The 21738-nt window shown below is 37.3% G+C and overlaps 1 protein-coding gene across 1 annotated transcript in view; it reads left to right on the plus strand.

The window, feature by feature from the left end:
* The first annotated feature begins 14132 nt into the window (after nt 1-14132).
* The window catches only part of ttc27 (tetratricopeptide repeat domain 27), a 129578-nt gene continuing 121972 nt past the window's right edge, over nt 14133-21738 (plus strand). The window contains exon 1 of the mRNA XM_073826970.1: nt 14133-14356. Coding sequence (XP_073683071.1) covers nt 14278-14356 — 79 coding nt within the window. The 5' untranslated portion in view covers nt 14133-14277. The remainder of the gene's footprint in view (nt 14357-21738) is intronic.

Below are 21738 nucleotides of genomic sequence, written 5' to 3' on the forward strand. Positions count from 1 at the left end.
AAGAGACAACGTTATCTGCGTTCTCCGATAACGTTGTCTCTTAGCGCGCCACGAAGACTCAAAAGGTACACCTTAACTACAGGTATACCTTTCCTACGTGTGTTCTCCTAACTATACCTTAGGATGTTGCTTAAGGTAAACCTTCTTAATGAAAACACTTCCACTGGGTGTAGGCCATTATGTATTTTATGTGTAAAATTTTAAAGTAAAGTAAAAATGTAATTTTAATACTAAATCAGATTTTATATTAAATGTTCATATAAAATTTTCTATGTGTAGGCTAATTAAACTGCGATGTAAAAAAGCTTTTTGCGTAGTGGTGGCCACTAGCGGTATGAACCGTCAGCAGCGATAAGGTATAGCTAAGAGCACTCCAGACCAACCTTACGAACGTATGACTTACAGAAGGTATACTTAACTAAGAAGGTTTCGGAAAACACGTATTAACGATAAGGTACTTCTTAAAGGTACAACTTAAGAACGACGTAGCGTTAAGGTGGTTTCGGAGAACGCAGCCCAGAACCAGTCTAAAATAGTCTTACTATAGGTGTACTGTAGTGATTTAGGGTAAGCCAAAAACACAGTTTGGAAAATTGATTCATGATGTACTCACTTATATCAATTTTGTAAATTCTGAAAACAAAAAAGTTACGGACTGGAGATTTTTTAATTAATACTTTTATTCAACAAGTATGCATTAAATAGGTCACAGTAAATACGTTTATAATGTTACAGAATGTTTCTATTTCAAATAAACGCTGTTTTTGTGATATTTCTATGTATCAAGTAGTAGTCCTTAAATAAACGTGATTCTAAAACTATTAAGCAGCACAACTGTTGTCAACACCTTAAGTATAACAATTACATTATATCATTTAATCAAATAAAAATTATTTTCAGTTTTGGTTTTCAGCCAAATCCAGTTTTCATTTTCCTAATAAAATAAAGTTGTTGTCAATTGTAACGTTAGTAGTATTACTGGTTTTACCCTATTTTGATAAAATAAATACAGCCTTGGTGAATTGAACATTTACGTTAGCTGGCAGCAGAGGTGGAAAGTAACGAATTACATTTACTCGCGTTACTGTAATTGAGTAGGTTTTTTGTGTACTTGTACTTTTTAAAGTAACTTTTAAATTTTGTAATTTTACTTTTACTTAAGTACGTTTTGATTTAAGTATTGTACTTAACTACATTTTAAATATCATCCTTTACTAAGTAAAAATAAATAAATAAAAAATAATACTAAAAAAATTAATAAAAAAAAAATGTGCGTGGAGGGAAGGAGGGGATCGCGCACCGGAAACTACTGATTGCTTGGTGAGCGGCAGAACAAACGCAGCGCGCTTACTCAAGAAAGATGGAGACGGACAGTTTTGCAGAGTTACATCTCTCGGCTTCATGCATGAAGCAAACCGTCGCACTAATGTCAAGGTAATAACAAACTTGCGCGTACCTAATGTAGAACACTCGTGTAAATCAGAGTCGTACATTCGGCACGCGCGTTCTCTGGGCTCTGATCCCTATCGTATTTTTGCGTCAACACATTTGCCTAGTTGTCCAAATTATTGTCCTGTGAGTGTTTTATAATGAATGCTCACCCATCGAAGAGGAGTGAGGCTCGGTGTTTATGAGCATCAGGCTGTACTGACAGTTCACTGATCGTGTCTTTGTCAAACCTTCACATCGATGTGTTTCAACAGATTTAGAATGTATTTGCTGTAGTTTGAATTCGTATGTTAATTTTTTAATGGAAACAGTTGATATTCAGTCAGTCAAGTTCAAATGGATAGGTTTAGTGGTCTTTTGGCATCTCCCTGTCCTGTTTGGTAAGGCAGGTTCACTTATTTAAGAAAAAGTACTCTGAAGTTGTAAAGAATGTCTGAAGTAAGGAATTCAGGAGCTTTAAATCTGTATATATAATTTTAAAAAGTTAGAATTTAGCAGAGGTTTTGTTTAAAGGTTATAAGGTATATTTAAAGTTTTAATTTAAAGTTTGTTTGAATTTTTATAACATGCAGTAGAAGAAGAATAAGGCAAAACAAATGTTTTGGTGAATAAAAAAGTCTTAAAAATAAATACTTTTCTCTTTACTGCGGAAGTAAATAAGTAAATAAATAAATAAGATAATAATAAATAAGAGGACATGTCTGGCATAGGGGGGCCTTGCAAAATTGAACGGAGAAGGGGGGGGGGGGGGGGAATCCACAGTTTATGCAACATTCAGTGGTTGTGATGTTTAAAGTTTTATGGGATTATTTGCCTAAAAAATTCCCTAAATGTTTTATATGGTTATTTTTTTATTGTATCTTATTTATTTGTTTTTATTGCACTTTAATTTGTAAAGTTGTTTCCTCAAATAAAAACAACCAGGTTGAGAATTATATCCCCTTGTTTTTTTTTTGAATAACACTAGAATCCCCCACCCAGCACTGCTGTTAAAAAAAAAAAAAGCTCACTAAATTTTACTCAGAGTAAAATTTAAAATTTTAATACTTGAGTAGATTTTTTGAAAAGTACTTTTACTTGTACTTAAGTAAAATTTCATTGAAGTAACAGTACTTTTACTTGAGTAGCATATTTTATTACTCTTTCCACCTCTGGCAGGCAGGTAACATTATTTGGACCCGTTCAATTATATTTAGTCTATTTTATTTTCTAATTTGATACATTTATATTTAAAATTCTTAAACTGAATTGTTGTCCTCCATTACACAACAGAAAGGTTTAAAATGACATTAGGGACTAGCAACAGCTTCAAATGAAACGGCTACGATGACCGGAAGTAAGCTGTTACTCCTCTGTAGCAAAATCATTAAGCAACCTAAGCAAAAGTAATTTATTTAGTTCATTTATCTAAGTACAAATGATGGATTATGAGGAGGATGTTTAGGCGATACTTACATACATTACATTTCACATCATCTCTAGTCTCAGTGCTACCTGAGGTGCTGTTGTCAACAGTTAAAATTAACTTAAGTTTAAAACATATCAACAGATTAAATGAAAGACTAATGATATAATTGCATATTGATGGAATTACAGCGGCATATACTATAAAACCTAACATTTATCTATCTAATCTGTCACGTTGTAAAGACTATGGCAAACCAGCTGTTTTCTTATAGTAGACAGATACAGTAGGCGGGGTTTACTGTTCACAGAAGCGGAGCGTGAATTCCAGCGCAAAGCGTCAGTTCAACATTGAAGGAGAGCGAGGTAAGATGACAGTAGAAAATCATTTATTATTAGTCAACTATTTTATCATAGAAATGTTAAATGATGGACAGCTATCTAGTGATGAAAACTACTCAGTTTTTCTCAAATATGGCTATTTTGAGAGAAAAATAGATGAAAGGGTTTGAGGGTTTGCACCATAGACTGTAAAAAAGATGGATGGCGTGTCTCCGCTACATTCTACTATAGACCTTTTTCCTTAACGTGGAATTCACGCCTGACTGAAGAATGCTTTGCATTTCCGGTCTCCAGTGTTTCTTGTTAAAGTAAAGTATATTACCAATTCTAATGTGCTTTTAAAATGTTTTTTAAAAGCACATGGCTCTATAGCGCCATCACTTTGCAATGTCGCAATGACCGCCATTTGTCAGTGCCTTACTCCTCAAAGTTTAATGAGTGTGTAAATGACACAAAGCTGCCGACTTTATTTGAATGGGTTCCTATGGAGACCGGAACAGAAGAGCATCCAATCTTACGTTAGAATTCGTAATGGCGGCGTTCATCGTTTACTCAAGAAAAAGGTCTATAGAAAAGTGAAGTCAATCGTCTCAATATGGCCGCTGCCATCTTGTGGGAAATGACGTAATTTGGAGCCAGAGTCTGCGCAGTAGAGATTTGTTTGGAGCCAGAGTCTGCGCAGTAGAGATTTGTTTGGAGCCAGAGTCTGCGCAGTAGAGATTTGTTTGGAGCCAGAGTCTGCGCAGTATAAATTTGTTTGGAGCCAGAGTCTGCGCAGTAGAGATTTGTTTGGAGCCAGAGTCTGCGCAGTAGAGATTTGTTTGGAGCCAGAGTCTGCGCAGTAGAGATTTGTTTGGAGCCAGAGTCTGCGTAGTAGAAATTTGTTTGGAGCCAGAGTCTGCGCAGTAGAGATTTGTTTGGAGCCAGAGTCTGCGCAGTAGAAATTTGTTTGGAGCCAGAGTCTGCGCAGTAGAGATTTGTTTGGAGCCAGAGTCTGCGCAGTAGAGATTTGTTTGGAGCCAGAGTCTGCGCAGTAGAGATTTGTTTGGAGCCAGAGTCTGCGCAGTAGAGATTTGTTTGGAGCCAGAGTCTGCGCAGTAGAGATTTGTTTGGAGCCAGAGTCTGCGCAGTAGAAATTTGTTTGGAGCCAGAGTCTGCGCAGTAGAGATTTGTTTGGAGCCAGAGTCTGCGCAGTAGAGATTTGTTTGGAGCCAGAGTCTGCGCAGTAGAGATTTGTTTGGAGCCAGAGTCTGCGCAGTAGAGATTTGTTTGGAGCCAGAGTCTGCGCAGTAGAGATTTGTTTGGAGCCAGAGTCTGCGCAGTAGAGATTTGTTTGGAGCCAGAGTCTGCGCAGTAGAGATTTGTTTGGAGCCAGAGTCTGCGCAGTAGAGATTTGTTTGGAGCCAGAGTCTGCGCAGTAGAGATTTGTTTGGAGCCAGAGTCTGCGCAGTAGAGATTTGTTTGGAGCCAGAGTCTGCGCAGTAGAGATTTGTTTGGAGCCAGAGTCTGCGCAGTAGAGATTTGTTTGGAGCCAGAGTCTGCGCAGTAGAAATTTGTTTGGAGCCAGAGTCTGCGCAGTAGAGATTTGTTTGGAGCCAGAGTCTGCGCAGTAGAAATTTGTTTGGAGCCAGAGTCTGCGCAGTAGAAATTTGATACTCAGATACCCATACCGGTGTCACCCATACCGGTGATAATCAGATGTAAACAACAGCATGGATTGCACAGGTAATGTACTATTGAATACGTTGTTCTGCTAATTTATGCTGTCTAAACCCGCCCAAAAAACAAGTGGAAGCTACTAAATCAATTAGAGAGGGACCTAGTAAGCAGGAAAGGGTGCAATATTTTGAAAAACTAAAGTTAATAGGTGGTAACGATATGTACAAGCAGTATTAATGAGGATATTAGCCTAATATTTGACCTACCTGACCGAATGATAAGAACAAAGACAAATGTTGTCAAGATTCTTGTTCTGGAAATCCTGGTTCAGTTTGGCCAACCACAAGCACCTTTTGTTCCTCAGACAGTTTTTTGCACTCTTCTTATTTTGTTGTAACTTCTGGCAGTCTATAATACTCAATGTTTTTCTCGGTCTGGCCGATTACTACACCCTAAAACATGACGATAATTGACCATTTTTAGTAGCAATAATCAGCAAAATATGCAAGTTTTGTTCAGTTCAGTGGCATTGTTTACATTCAGTGCCGCAAATGTGGCCGATTAATGATGCGTTGTGAAGACACTCTATAAAGCTGTTTGTTTTGTTACTTTAAAAACAGCTATTTTAACCTTAATGAGAAATATAATGTAGCGATTAAGCATCAAAACTATTTTATTAATAAAAGTCGTTGGATAGCTTTGACAAGAAGTTTCTGTGCTCCTGAATGTTTCTGTGTTTCTGTACGGCCTTGACTTTCAGGTCCTATTTCGCCCCCTGGTCAAGAAAAGTGCCATGTGCCAGTATATATATGAAGATATTTCCAAACTATTGCAAGTTAGATCTGTTGGCATTTAGTTCTGTTTTACAATGAATGAAAAAGGAATCATTGTTCAGACTTGTCTTTAGAGATCATGAAATGGAACCTTCTTCAATTTTTCATAAAATCTATATAGTTTGGATCTCTCTCAAGCTTTAGAGAGAAATAAACACGAAAACAGAGGCACATGCTGGTCCCGTTGGTCTAAATCTCAGCATTTTAGAAGAGGTATTGATCAATCTCTGAGCGTTTCTCGTCTTTGCAGTGGCTGATATGTAGGAATCCCACTGAGAAACACAAAGGAATGAAGGTGTGTGAGTGTAGCAGCCCATCCATTATTGATCGAGTGTATTTAAACCCAAAGCGTGACTGATCCGGTGAGCTGAGCAGTCGTGCTATGACATGAGCGTGTATTCGCACACGTGTTCACGCTCTGAGATGTTAGATGGATCCTCCCCAGTTGGCTGTAATTGCAAGGTCATGATGTTTTTCTGGGAGCCGTACGTGAGCAGAGGGGCCGTATCTGTCCTCTCTCTTCTGATTTATCATCAGGATGTGGAACGCACAGCTACGCTTCAGCATTTTCCTGCAACCTGCATTGAAGATTTGATCATCAAATTGTAGATAAAACAGAGCTGTTGTTCTTGGGGCTAGTATCCATCTTTCAAACTAGCACAGTGTCCCCTTTCTGTGTTTAGTGTACGAGTTCACAGGTAATATAACGGCTCTGTGACATTTACTCTAATTAGGCTTGTCCTTTAAGCATGTTTATTTGTGTGTGTTCAAGTCATTGCCATGCACTGTATGTGCGAAGGGCTTTACAGCATGTATTTGGGTGTTAGCTCAATTTAAATACAGATTCATGTAGCACTCAGATCCACAGGTCAAAGAAAAGTGATTTTATTCTCTTGTGTCCATCTCTGTCTATTTTCTTGTCATTCAAATAAACTTTATTATTGACATGAGAATAATGTAGCTTGTCAACTTGATAATGTGAACTTGACTGTATGAAGTTAAGTAAACTCTTACTAGGTAAAGGTCATAAACAGTTTCAGAAAACAGGTACAATGAGTTAAAAAGTTATTTGATCCCCTGCAGATTTAATAAGTTTACCCACTGACAAAGAAATGATCAGTCTATAAGTTTAATGGTAGGTTTATTTTAACAGGGAGAGACGGAATAACAACAAAAAGTATTTGATCCTCTGTCAGCAAAATTTCTGCCTCCAGGTGTCTTTTATACAGGTGAAAAAATGGAGTGCTTTAATCTCAGCTTGTTACTTGTATAAAAGACACCCATCCAGAGAAGCAATCAATCAGATTCCAAATTCTCCACCATGGCCAAGACCAAAGAGCTGTCCAAGGATGTCAGGGACAAGACTGTAGACCTACACAAGGCTGGAATGGGCTACAAGACCATCACCAAGCAGCTTGGTGAGAAGGTGACAACAGTTGGTGCGATTATTCGCAAATGGAAGAAACACAAAATAACTGTCAGTCTCCCTCTGTCTGGAGCTCCATGCAAGATCTCACTTCGTGGAGTTTCAATGATCATGAGAATGGTGAGGAATCAGCCCAGAACTACACAAGAGGATCTTGTCAATAATCTCAAGGCAGCTGGGACCATAGTCACCAAGAAAACAATTGGTAACACACTACGCCATAAAGGACTGAAATCCTCCAGTGCCTCCAAGAAAGCCCCCCTGCTCAAGAAAGCATGTGTACAGGCCTGTCTGAAGTTTGCCAATGACCATGTGAATGATTCATGAACTGGGTGAAAGTGTTGTGGAACACCATCTCCACTGTCAAACATGGAGGTGGAAACATGCTTGGGGGGTTTTCTGCTAAGGGGACAGGACAACTGCACCACTGCAAAGGGACGATGGATGGGTCCATGTACCGTCAAGTCTTGGGGTGAGAAACTCTTTCCCTCAGCCAGGGCATTGAAAATGGGTTGTGGATGGGTATTCCAGCATGACAGTGACCAAAAACACACGGCCAAGACAACAAAGGAGTGGCTCAAGAAGAAGCACATTAAGGTCCTGGAGTGGCCTAGCCAGTCTCCAAACCTTAATCCCATAGAAAATCTGTGGAGGGAGCTTAAGGTTTGAGTTGCCAAACGTTAGCCTCCAAACCTTAATGACTTGGAGAGGATCTGCAAAGAGGAGTGGGACAAAATCCCTTGCTGTGGGTTATCTACATACTCGTTTTTCAGTACTGGACACCACTGATAAAGAACCAGAGGAGTTATGGTTGGATATAAGAACTGTGGTTAATGAGGAAGCCACACACTTACCAGAAAGCAGAAAAAACCCTCACAACCATGAATAACTGTCGATACGTTTAAGATTGTGGATAAAAGGCAAGCAACCAAAGCCAGTGGCAGTCGGCAAGTACCAAATACGATCAGCGGGGAAATTAAGAGAGCTATATGGAAAGACAAAGAAGCTTACTACCAGAGGATGTGCATAGAAATGAAAACCGAACGCCTGAAAAACAGATCCAGAGCAGCCTATATGAAAATTAAGGAGATTAAGAGAAAATTAGGCATACTGAATAACGCTAAGGGGACCAAAGGGACCAAGTTGACGGAGCCGAAAGAAATCAAAAACCAATGGAAAGAATACAGAAACTCTACCATACTCTACCATGAAAACTCTACTATAATAGCCTGGGTGTACAAGACGAAACGATGATGGTCTCTGACTGAGAACCTGACTTTCTCAAGGATGAGGTCATTGCTGCTATCAAGCTTTTGCCAAACAACAAAGCTCCTGGAAGTGATAACATACCCATAGAGCTAAGCAGGCCCTCAGAAGCTGTTGTAGAAGCTACTAATGAGTGGCTCATTGCACATTGGGACAGTGAATACTCAATTTCTGGTGACGTAACAATATACAATGTCACCATACATCAGCATATAACATCACCGCTGGAATTAATCGACAACAAGGAGGGGTTTTTAGGATGATCCCAGTTGTTGTTAGGATTATACGATGGTGTTTTTAAAGTGTTGCTGTGACAGTGTTCTGAATGGTCGCCAGGGTGTTTTATGGCATATCTAGGATAGTCTGGTTTGTTGCTAGGGCTTTGGTATGGAATTTCTAGGATGTTCTAAGAGGTTGCTATAGGGAATTACTACAGCGTTTCTAGAGCATAGAGAGTTTTCTGGGTAGTTGTGAAGGTGCTACTATGGTGTTTGTAGGGTGTTCTAGTTAGGGTGTTCTGATCAGTTGCCAGAACATTGCTAGACAGTTACTTATTGACCCAAGTCAAAAGAGTCTCATGATTCAAAAAGTCCAATTGCTTATAAAAGTAACAGCACAACTTAATAAGCTATTAATAAGCTAAATAAGCATTGGTGTGAGGCATTAAGCAACAGGCTGAGAACAAGAGAAATGGTGTTCAGCTGTACATATGGGAAGCTAAACGCACCAAAAGTAGGAAAAAGCAGCGGCAAAACATGAATCCTCAATTTGATTTTAAAAATCCTTAATTGCATTTTGCTTGTGTCAAGTATTCGACAAAATACTGAAAGTGGCAAAAATTCATTAACACTACGATTCAATATATGCGATGCAGGTTTAATATATGCGCTTTAATTATTTACATGCGTGTAGGTTACGTACGTGCATCTCAGAACGGCTCCGTTCACAGAAAATGCTGCTCCATACAAACTGTTAGCATTTACATGTGTGGAGCATCTCAAACTCCATCTCTGCATGTTGTTTTGAGTTTGGGTTTATTATAACGTTCATCTGGAAATGCAGTGTGTGCTATTTCATCAGATTTGTAAGATAAATCATTTATAAAGCTATGCAAACACAGGATAACGACTATAATGACATGATATTCACAGCAGTCTGGAGTGATATGATTTACGCAAACATATTTAGTTAGATTTTGAGAAAAATGAAGACTCTTATGCTCAGTCTTACATCCAAGCACAGAACACCACCATTGCCTACGAGACATTGTTGACTTAACAGCTGCTAAAGCGCAGAGAAAATAGAGGACAGCGTACAACAAAAAAACTACTCGCTGATGGCGGAAACTATGGCAATGCCATAAAAAACTGTCAGTCAGCAGCCGTGGGCGGGGCCTAAACAATGTGACATCACATTGCTTTGAAAATCAAAACTGCATGCCTAATGAGGTTTGGTTCAATGGGGATTAAAAATAAGGAGTGGGTGGATTTTTATCATTGTAGGGTGGTTGTGTTCACACACTGCCAACAGACATTTATGTCCAAACACCATGTAAAAGTGGATTTTGCACAATAGGTGTCCTTTAACACTTTGGAATAGGGGTTTGTTCATTTCCCTAACCGCATCAGTAATAGTGATGCTTGCCTCAGCAAACACCATTAAAAAATGAGAAAGAATAAAATAAAAGCTTCAGTTCTGAGGGAAAAGCTGACAGAGAGAAATTTTGTATAATCTTTTATGAGGGATCAATAAACAACCTCTGCAGTATTTTCTTCTTGAGACTGCACGGATGTTCTTTTCCAGTATTTTTCTACTGAGAGATCTTCTCTCTGCCTTTATCTTTCTGTCCGTTGGAAGCGATTTCCCTCCTCTCCTCCCTAGGGTGCTGTGTTTGTGTTGGAGTACGGCTCTTTGTGCCCTGCAGGTGTTGCCTCTGTTGTGTCGGACCGGTGACACGCTTCCCTTTGTTCCCCAAACAAGCCGCAACAGTCGAAGTCGCAGATCCAAGACCTTGAAAAATGGCTTCAATCATTTGCGAGCTGGTGTGCGCTTGACAGTTCGGTAAATTAGACTCCGGTGGCCAGCAAGATAAATCATTGTGAGGGACTAAAGACGTCCTTTTGCATACTTTTTCACGACTCCAGCAGCTACTCGGAGGTTTGAGCCCATCGATCCCTGGTGTAGAAATCCACAGTGCTTAAGATTTAAATAATGCAGATTGGGCGGGAAAAGGGAAAGTGCTACGTCCTCTGTTCTCCAAAAATAATAGGCTGTTAAGAGTTACCCATGCGTACTGTGCCTTTCATGAGGCTGTTGAATCATTTCAGGGCTGTTTTCTCTTGTGTTTAATATAAGGCTTAGTCACTGACAGTCTCCAGGAGCTGTAAACGGTACATAGAACTCTTCACAAGTTAATATGAAGGAGCTGAGGGTTGTGGTCCTCATTGCTGACCTTTATTTATGAGTGATATGAGACACTGCTGATGTTTCTCCTCAGTTTTTTCTCAATGTGAACATGGTGTAGTTCAAATCATTTCATCTTGCTTTTGTATACCAAGAAAATTTTTACTGGTCACCTTTTTTCAGAACCATGGCCTAGCAGTTAGCACAGCATTTTGCTATGATTTGATTAAATCCATTGGAGAACAATCAATCCTTCATCAAACTCATTATAATAAACAGATTATAATAAAATGAAGCTGCTCACACATTAAGAAGCCCATAGTTCACACTGCATTCTGGTTCTGGTCGTATAGCCAGACATTTCTCTAGGCTAATGAGTGTTACAATACAGCCATATCTTGCCTCTGTAATTACCTTTCCTCTCTGCTCAAGAGAGAGCGAGAGCGATTGAAAACAGCTATAGAATGTAATTAAGTGGAATTGACAAATTGAAGTGCTCAGTGTTAGAATCAGCACAAAAACAGCTTACACCAAAACAAGAAGCATACAGAAAAGTATGCTAGAAACTAGCATTTGACCTTTAATGTCACGTCTGATGTAATGGGTCACGGTTGCCATCGCGGTCATTTCACGTCTAATACGAATCATCATTCTGCATTTGAGTGTGTGAATGTATTTTTGACCTGTCCTTAGGGGTCTCTCCTTAAATGTGACACGCACTCGCACACGCAAATGCACGTTACACACTGCCAAAGCTTCTGGACTCCAGCGGTCCTCTGCCACTCTGTGTAATCAAGACGAATCATCTGCTTGATTTTTATAAAGAGAATGACCTTCTGCTATCGCCAGAAGCGTCCGAGGCGTGAGAGAGACCGAACAGGAGGGTTCCAGGAGTCAACGGCCCCCTCAGGTTCCCTTATGTTAACATTCAGTCATTTGGTGCAGATATAGTGTTCATCTGCACGGGAAGCTTTATATTCACAGCTCGGTGTCTGCTTAAAATAATCAAAAGCTTTATTGGAAAAAAGGGACAGATATAATTAATATCTCAAAGTAAGAGTGATGAGAGGAAAAGGGCTCGTGACTAAATAAAAGTTTCTTTAAAAAACATTGAAAAGTCATCTCTGACTCACTCTTTTAGCATTCATACTAAACGGTTTCAAACTCCATTTGAACTTCATTAAAATACAAAACACAGCAGTTAATGTAATTTAATTAATAGGGAATCTGAAAGAAATTGTATTATTGTACAACTACAGCAGTTGTACTTATTATAATATAAAATAATAGTATATCAAATTTGAATATTAGACATATAAATAAACAAACAAACAAACAAGCCCAAAGGTGAAGTTCATATACTCTAAAAAATGCTGGGTTAAAAAACAACCATTTTTGGGTTATTTGGCAACCTAGCACTGAATGACCCAACAAGCTAAACCCAGCATTTGAGTAAAAAAAATAATCCAGCATTTTTTTCAGTTCAGAAAAACTACCCAGCATCTGGATAAAAAAATAAATAAATAAAAATAACCCAATAAAATGACCCAATTTGTTAAACCAAGCGTTTGGGTTAAAAAACAGACCCAGCATTTTTTAGAGTGCAGAAAAACTACCCAGCACTTGGGTAACAATAATAAAAATAACCCAATAAAATGACCCAACAAGTTGAACCAAGCATTTGGGTAAAAATATCCAGCATTTTTAGAGTGTAGAAAAAATACCCATCACTTGCGTAAAAATATTAAAAATAACCCAATGAATGACCCAACAAGTTAAACCCAGAATTTGGGTTTTAAAAATTACCCAGCATTTTTTAGAGCGCAGAAAAACTACCAAGCATTTAAGTAAAAAAAAAAAAAAAAATAATAATAATAATAATAGCCCAATAAAATGACCCAACAAGTTGAACCCAACATTTGGGTTTAAAAAAATAACACAGCATTTTTAGAGTTCAGAGATCTACACACTAAAATAATGCTGGGTTAAAAACAACCAAGTGCAGGTTGAAGTATGGCCAAACCCAGTGTTTGGGTTGTTTTGATCCAGCAGTCCAGTTAAAAGTTTAACCCAACCTTCTGGGTAGTTTTATTTAACTCAACTATTGTTTAAAAATGACTCTATGGCTGAATTAAAATGAACCTAAAATAGGTTGACGCATAATCAGACACATAATTACTAGAGGCATCAGCAATAATCAAAAAATGAACATTTATTAATAAGCAACTTAAAAAATGTTTATCTTTAAAATTATTATTTATTCAACTTATTAATAGATGTTCATATATTGAGCATATTAATAAATGTTAATTTCCAACTATTTTGGGTTCATTTTAAGCAAGAAATATAGTACTTTTTAAGCAATAATTATGTTAAATAAAACTGAAAGTCTGAAATTTTCGCACATTAAAAAATAAATACAACCTCACGTTATGTCAGTCAAGTTTACACACTGCCTCCGAAACTTTCGTCCGTCATAAAAAAAATTGGATCAGGTTAGATTTTCTGCGTTTTCGCACCCGGAACAAGCATTTTGATAGGAAAGGATGACAAATGTGAGAAAACCGAATTTCGGACTCAGTGTGCAATTACCTTTAATTACCAACAAGACAACACAAATGTTTACTTGTGAATGCACCACCAGTCATATTGCACTACTTGCTTTTCAACCCTAATACCTCTTTTGCACAATATCTTGCACAATATTGTATAGTATTATGTAAAGTACTTGTATAGTCTGTCTTAGGTTATGTGTATAGTTAATTATTTATAGTATATGTATATATATATATATATAAAATAACCTAATAAAATGACCCAACATGATTTGGGTTAAAAAAAAGAACCCAACATTTTTTTTATAGTGCAGAAAAACTACCCAGAACCTGGGCAAAAAAATAAAATAAATAAATAATATATATGATTTATATACAGCACCTTGGTTAAAATATTAAAAATAACCCAATAAAATGACCCAACAAGTTAAACTTAAAGCATTTTTAGAGTGTATAAATACTAATACTAAAGTATTAGATTTACAAGTAAAAAAAAGAAAGAGATACTAAAAGTCCAGGAGAAGTTCATAACATGAAGACATTTTTCAATTCTGTTTGTTTGGATATTCTTGACAATGTCATAAAGCCTTGGGTTGAACTTATGTATTAGATAGAATGGTTCATTTTACTTCGAATGTGCTTAAAAACAGTTACTATTTTATAGTAAGTAGATTTACAGTAATCAATACTGATTTTATGTTGCGTCCATTTGAGCGTCTGGTCAAATCTCGACGCTCCCTTAGCGGCGCTGCCTTATTAAGTATCCCATAATGCACCACGTCGCTGTCATGGCTGCTCACTGATGACACTTGCAGCACATGGGCAGAAATCAAACACATCACAGAGAGCACACGAACCGTTCACAACTCACATTCACAGCCAGAGCAGGTCTTGAGCGACGTGACGCGTGTTTCTTTTCTCTAGTAAGGGGTTGACGAGGATGATGATGCTGCAGCTCGAGGCGGCGGTTCTGGGCGGACTGAGTCCGGACTGGAAACAGAGCGGCTTCAGCACCGCAGGTAAGAAACAGCGGCAGATCTGAGCTGATGTGGTTTTGAAATAATGATTATAGCTGGCGTTGATTATTTAGTCCAACTGTGGTTGACAAAACGGCTTTGGATCTACTCGTTTATTATTGTGGATGTGTTGCGTGCTGGTTGGTTTGCTGGACGCAGCAGTTAACGCTAACGTTACACACTCTCACGTGGTTTAAATGTGCCGCATGTGTGTTGAAATCTCCGCGCCGCACCGACGCTCGGGACTGTGACCAGACAGCCGTGAGTTTCCGCTGACTGTGAACTGAGCGGCATTTGACAGCGTTCTAACAGCATGACTTCTGTATTTGTGTATTGACTGCATGGAGGGACAGTGTGGGCAGCTTTAGCGCATCGGACATCAGTACACACGAGGACAGACGCGTGTGACTCCTGTTGAGGTGAGAGAAGATACGCTGTTATTTAGCTCAGTTTTAGAACAAAGCCGGACAGCACCTGTCTACCTTGCATGTATACAATCCTGTGCGTGTGTTATTTTTAGTGGGCGTTCACACAGGACGCCTTAATGACAGCTAGACGGAGCGCAACACATTAAAGATGTTGATATGTAACGTTATGTTATTATATTACTGGAAGTGAATTATTGAATTTTATAATTAAAGTGACTGCTTTTACTAACGGGTCTCGAACCTGCTGATGCGGACGGAACATCGTACTAAATACTCTGACAGTGTTTCTTGCTACTATTCAGCGGCACCGTTAACACCGCTACAGGTTCTACGGCGCGGAACATACAGCAAGCATGACCAACGCATGGCTCTAATTACTAGCTTTTTAATTGAATCAAAATCATGTTCGTGCAGTTCGAATACGAACGGAAGACTTTGAGTCGGCTCTGAACACCAAAAGCGTAAAAAATACGATGTTGCAAATCTAGCCTGATCAATTGCTAATCAAGAGTCTTAAGAGCCGATTCCTTAACCAAATCAAGCAAATTCGTGTAGGTTCAAGCAAGTGATTCTTTTAGTCGGTTCTTTTTAGTGAATCAAATACAGCGCAGCAATGTATTCCGATTATGTACAATATATTGTTGAGAGCCGATCATTTTTGTTAATCAAGGAAGTAGTGTAGTTTGGTAAGCGAACAAAATACTCTTTTAGCCGGTTCTTTTTATTGAAGCAAAAACACCACGGTGAATGTAGTGGGATTACTACAATAAGCATAGATCATTGAATCCTATTAGACCAATAGCATCGTGTTCAAAAATCACCAACGTGTTTCGATATTTGTCCTATTAAAAACTCTTCTGTAGTTATATTGTGTACTAATATCGGTGGAAAATGTAAAGCTTCGATTTTCTATGCCAATAAGTTTAGGAACTACACTTCCATTCCGGCGTAATAGTCAAGGAAGTTTGCTGCCGTAATATGGCCCAAGCAGGCGCAGTAATATCACGCACCACATGTGCAAATGCTAACCTAGCTGGGAACTAATTTCAGACACTGCGTGATATTACTGCGCCTACTGCGTCCATTTTACGGCTGCAAATTTCCTTGACTATTACACCGGAATGGGAGTGTAGTTCCTTATCTTATCGGCCTAGAAAATCGCAGCTTTACATTTTCTGCCGGTATTAGTACACAATATAACTACAGAAGAGTCAAGTTTTAAATAGGACAAATATCGAAACTCGTTGGCCATTTTTGAATGTGATGCTATTGGTCTAATAGGATTCAATGATCTATGCTAAGCTATGCTAAAAGTGATATCGCCAGAACAGGAAAACGGCTGAATGGATTTCAGAACAGTAAAACTCAACTTATTAGCTCGGGGGGAGTTGGAGAATGAGCCTATTTCCAAAAAAGTGGAGTGTTCCTTTTAAGAGACGTTTTTTAGGGAATCAAAAACAGCACGTGTTTTGAACAAATTACTCAACTAAAATGATTCTTTTAATTTGACCACATGATTTCTGAACAAATTACTTGAATGAACTGGTAAAACTACAGAGCGGATGTTACTAAATTTAGCGTTATCTGACTCTTACTGAATCACAAAATTTTCATTGTCTAACTAAAAACTCAAACTTTGTGGCTCGTAACAAGTATTTAAAGTAAATTCAAATGATTGATGATGAAGCAAATGATTCTTTTAGTCGGTTCTTTTTAGTGAGGAAAATACAGCGCAGCAAATGTAGTCCGAGTCCTATACAATACACTGTTGAAAGTCAATTAATTTAGTAAGTCAAGCAAATAAATTTTATTTTGGTGCCCGAACAAGTAACTCTTTTGGCCGACTCTTGTTGCCAATGTTATCCGATTCCTGCACAAAAGCCCAAGCAAATAAAAGTGTAGTTTGGTAACCAAACAAATTACTCTTTTAGCCGGTTCTTTTTATTGAAGCAAATACATCACGATTACTAAAGTAGAGTCTGAAGAGTCGATTCCTTTAGCAAATCGAGCAAATGTAGTGTTCGGTTCCCGAACAAAAGACTCTTAAGAGTCGTTTTTTTATGAAATCAAAATACAGCATGATACAAATTACTCATATATACAGATTCTTTTATGTTGCTTGCCACAGACATACAACTCGACAGGCGTCTGACTTCTGAACGGATTACTCGAATGAACTGATAAAACTACAGTGCAGTTGTTACTGAATTTAACGTTGTCTAACTCGCTTACTAAACCACAAACTATTCACTTGAAACTCAAGCTTTTTGGCTTGTAACAAGTATTTAAAGTAAATTCAAATGATTGATGGTGATGCGAATGGTTCTTTTTAGTGAATCAAATACTGTGCAACAAATGTAGTCTGATTCCTGAAAGCTGATTAATCTAGTTAATCAAGCAAATACAGTTTAGTTCGGTGCCTAAACAAGCAAGAACCGATTCTTTTAATTAATCAATCAATAGAAGTGTAGTTTGGTAACCCAACAAATTACTCTTTTAGCCGATCATTGCTACTAGTGTTATCCGATTCCTACACAAAACAGAACCAATTCTTTAAATGAGTCAAGCAAATAAAAGTGTAGTTTGGTAATCCAACAAATTACTCTTTTAGCCGGTTCTTTTTATTGAATCAAAAACATCACAGTGAATGTAGTCAGATTACTAAAGCAAAGAGTCTTTAGAGCCAATTCTTTTATTGAATCAAGCAAATACAGTGTTCGTTTCCCGAACAAATGACTCTTAAGAGTCGTTTTCTAGGGAATCAAAATACAGCACGTTTTTTGAACAAATTACTCGTATAAACCGATTCTTTTAAGTTGACCGCAGACATAAAATGCGACAAGATTAGGATTTCTGAACAAATTATTCGAATGAACTGGTAAAGTAACAAGTATTTAAAGTAGCTACTACTTTTGAATGTCTTTAAAATACAGTCAGACGTGTAAATGAATGCAGAGGGAATGCAAAACGCGTCCTTGTGTGAACGCCCCCATTAGACTGTATTATCGGATTTCATTATTGCTTTATTGCTTGCCTCTCATTTCATACATTATCAATCTCCCCCATCTCTCTGTCAGGTTAATGTGCTGTTAGTGGTGTGACAAATGGCTGCATTTTGCATATTGCAACTGTTCATTTGTATACATCCTACATTACATATTTTGTCCCTCCCATGTGTCCCTCTCTCATGAACATCAACCTCAGGAGTGATTAATGTGTAATTCACAGGATAGCGTCTGAGATGTGTCGATCTGATCTTCAGTAAAGCTATTTCAGTTCGTCCTCATTCAGTCACATTTATTCACACCAGTTTCTCTTTAGAAGAGATCAACGACTGAGAGAAGCGGCTGGAAGCGAAGTGTTCTTCTAGAAATAGTGCAGCTTTCTTCATTCGTATCAGAGGTGGCACCATTTTGTATCTGCAAAGCGATGCACCTAATCCAAGATCTAAACTGAATTCGAGGGGGTTTTATAATTCTGTAATCGAATAAGATTCACTTTAATTCAATTTAGCTGTCCACATGGGTTTTTTGTAGTGGAGGATAAAACTAAAATAAGTATTTGCTTTTGACCTTTTATAGCACAGATTTTGTTCTGGTGAATGTTTCTGCAAATATGCCATGAAGTAACTGCAAGTTTGGTATAAATAAACAGTTTTTCTGAAGGAGAGTCATTTTGTTATGCTTTTTCAGGCCGGTGCTTTGTGTAGAATGAACTATTTAATTTCACGGTTCGCACATTTCATGGAGGCGTACTGCTGCTCCTCTCCTTTTTGTTTATGGGTTTCTTTTTTCCCTCTAGTATGCAAGTGAGGGAGCAAATGGCTGAAACTGAATTTGACTTTGATCCTGAGGAGATGATGGTTTGAAGTGAATTTCTGTTTTATTTATGTAGTAGACATGGGCATTTGTTTACTCATTTGTGAGTATATGGATATGTTTGTTCGTAATATGATGTACTAGTAACAAAAACGAGAAGAAACAAATTAATTAGATAATATATAATCATATGTGATGTGTCATGCAGGGATTTATGGGAGTGTCCACTCTAAGAAAAGTTCATAAAAATAGAGCGTTAATATGAAGGAATTTTCCTTATTGATTTCACATGTGTTTTACCTATATTTTGAATTATGCATTGCATTTTTTTTTATGGTTGAAGTAAATAGCTGTAAACTGAACAGATTGTGACCCAGCAGAAAACCAGTGCCTTTTAAGTGTTTTATTTATTTTTTTATGGATTTGTTTTCCTTACAATGTACTTTTACTGGTTGTCACTGTAAATTATACAGTAGTTCATAGTTTTTACTTTTAAAGACCATAGATTTGACAGTAATTTTATAGTAAAATTACATAATACAATGTTAAACCATTAATGCTTACCACTCAGTATATGGCAAGTAAACTAGGGTTTTATTTTTTCCAATTTTTTTATTTTTTTACTTTTTAATTTTTCTAGACTTTTACTTCGTTTTAATAGTTAACTTAAATTGTATTATGTTTGTCTAATGAAATTAAACCATAAAACTTACACAGTTTAACAGCAGTTTATTAAAACGTTAAGAAAAAATTGTTTTCTCAAATTCAAAATTTTATTTTGACAATTCTGTTTTCCATTAGTTTTCTGCATTCCATTTTCCACTTTAATGGTTTCGTTAAATTTAAATAATCAAAGGTATTTAAAAAAAAAAAAAAAAAACATTTTTCTTTCTGATATGCTGTGTTGTGTGTTTACATTCTGTTAAATAAATTCTGGTAAATAATTGTTCTGGTAAAATATTATTAGTTATATTTTATTATTAGGAGTAGCACTAACATTACATTCAGTAATACATTTCAGTCACAATTTCTTCAAGTTAAACTAATATATATATTAGAGCTGCACAATTAATCGTTAAAAGATCGCGATCTCGGTTCGACCCCCCTCACGATCTTAATCCAGCATTTATGCGATTCAGCCAATTATGTTTATTTATATTTTACAAAACTTTTGCTAGCCTAATTACTGCACAGACTGCTGAGAGCTGATGCAGTGACAGGTTCGCCGTTCTCTCCAACATTACATAACCATTTAAACTTCATCTTCAGCACACATTCTGTCAGATGCAATTCATGGCGCCTCTGTCTCAATACACTGTACAACGCGGTATTCATTCACATCAAATGATAAATCAGCGGCAGAGTTTCACTCACGCAGCGGCGTAATTTCCACTGGGGACACGCTTTTCAAAATCCCGTTGGTTTCAACCCACTTTCAAATGGTTTTGTTAAAGTAATCTCTGGTATTGTAGAATGCACGCTCAGCGCCGCCGAGAGTTTCGCACGATAGTTAAAACGAAACCAAAAGTAAAACCCCCACGTGCATCCAAAAGCTATTTGCATTTAGAGAGCGACTCCCCAATGCATGCAAATTAAGCTACATAACATATCTAGGCTGTTATTAGTATGTGGGCTATAATAAGTTGTGTAGTTGTGTAGATAGCTCTGTATCATGCTTGGAAAATTCAGTCGCTATTAGCACTTTGAATATTAAAAGAGTAGTACTTTGATCGTGCCAGATTTATGGACCAGCAGAGCAATGGAACCATATCCATTAACCCCTTAACTGTTACTCCCATTTTTCAACAGAGACGTGAAAATGAAGAATTCAATCTTAAATCTTTATAATTCATGGACAAGAACATTTTGTAACATGATTTTGATGTACATTTTCTATGTTAATGCAATGTCTGATTTTAAAATGGCATTCCAAAGAATGAATTTTAAAATTAAATTTTAATCTGATATATCATTTCTTATTATTTCTAATGTGTAATAGGGAAAAAGGCAACAAGAAAGTCTGTTTGTGAAAAAGGTCAGAACTCCTGTTATGAAGGAGATTTTTGAGGTGCTCTCTTGTCATCTATGAAACTCTTGTCATAAATTATTTTCCTACGTAATTTGTAACACAAAGTGTCAAATATCTATTTAGGAGCCTTAGACCTTTCCAATGATATATAGTTTGTCATGATTAGATAATGTTCCTAATGTTCAGGGGTAAATCTTTAAAGTTCTCCAGAATTGTCAGAGAATCGTGATCTTTATTCTGACCAAAAAAATCGTGATTCTCATTTTATTCAGAATCGTGTAGCTCTAATATATATATATTCTGTGACATCCCATGTTATACAATAAATTCTGTTTTTATCACTGGATTCCGTCTTTAGTTTTTCGCATTGTGAAAATCATAGAGCCCTAGTAAACTTAGTTAACCAATCAACAGGTTTTTACTGTAGCTTTTTAAAAAAAACGTTCTGTAAAGTTAAACATTTCAGGGTAAAACATATTTTTGATAAAGTGTCTTAAAAACATAAAGGAGTAGTTCACTTTCAGAACAAATATTTACAGATAATGTACTCACCCCCTTGTCATCCAAGATGTTCATGTCTTTCTTTCTTCAGTCGTAAAGATTTCTCTCCATATAATGGACTTCTTTGGTGCCCCCGAGTTTGAACTTTATCTGTAAAATTTTGTTCTGAAAGTGAACTACTCCTTTAAGACTACAGAGTACCATCAGAAGTGACACAATAACCAATCACAACCTTTCCTATGTGGATCCTTTGTGACACATTTGTCTAAAGTTGGTAGTTTCAGTCTGAAAATGCAAAATCTAACATTTGCAGTTTTGTGACCAATCATTTATGTAACATCATCTGAGGCTTTTCCTTACAGTCTAGAAGCCAGGATCATATTTTAAACCTCTTCACACACATACTGTACACCTAATGCTCATAGTTGAGTTCTTAATAAAGAGCTCGAGAACAGAGCGTTCTGCTCTCGTTTCAGTTTTAAAATATGACAATGAGCTGAGAATCACTGGCACTTGAAAAATTTGTGCTAAAAGTGGCTTTCGGGAACGAACCATAAACGCGTTGGTTTGTTTGAATGACTGTCCTCAGCTACTCTCCCCTTGTGTGTG

This window comes from Garra rufa, chromosome 21, assembly GCF_049309525.1.
Source record: "Garra rufa chromosome 21, GarRuf1.0, whole genome shotgun sequence".
Lineage (NCBI taxonomy): Eukaryota > Metazoa > Chordata > Actinopteri > Cypriniformes > Cyprinidae > Garra > Garra rufa.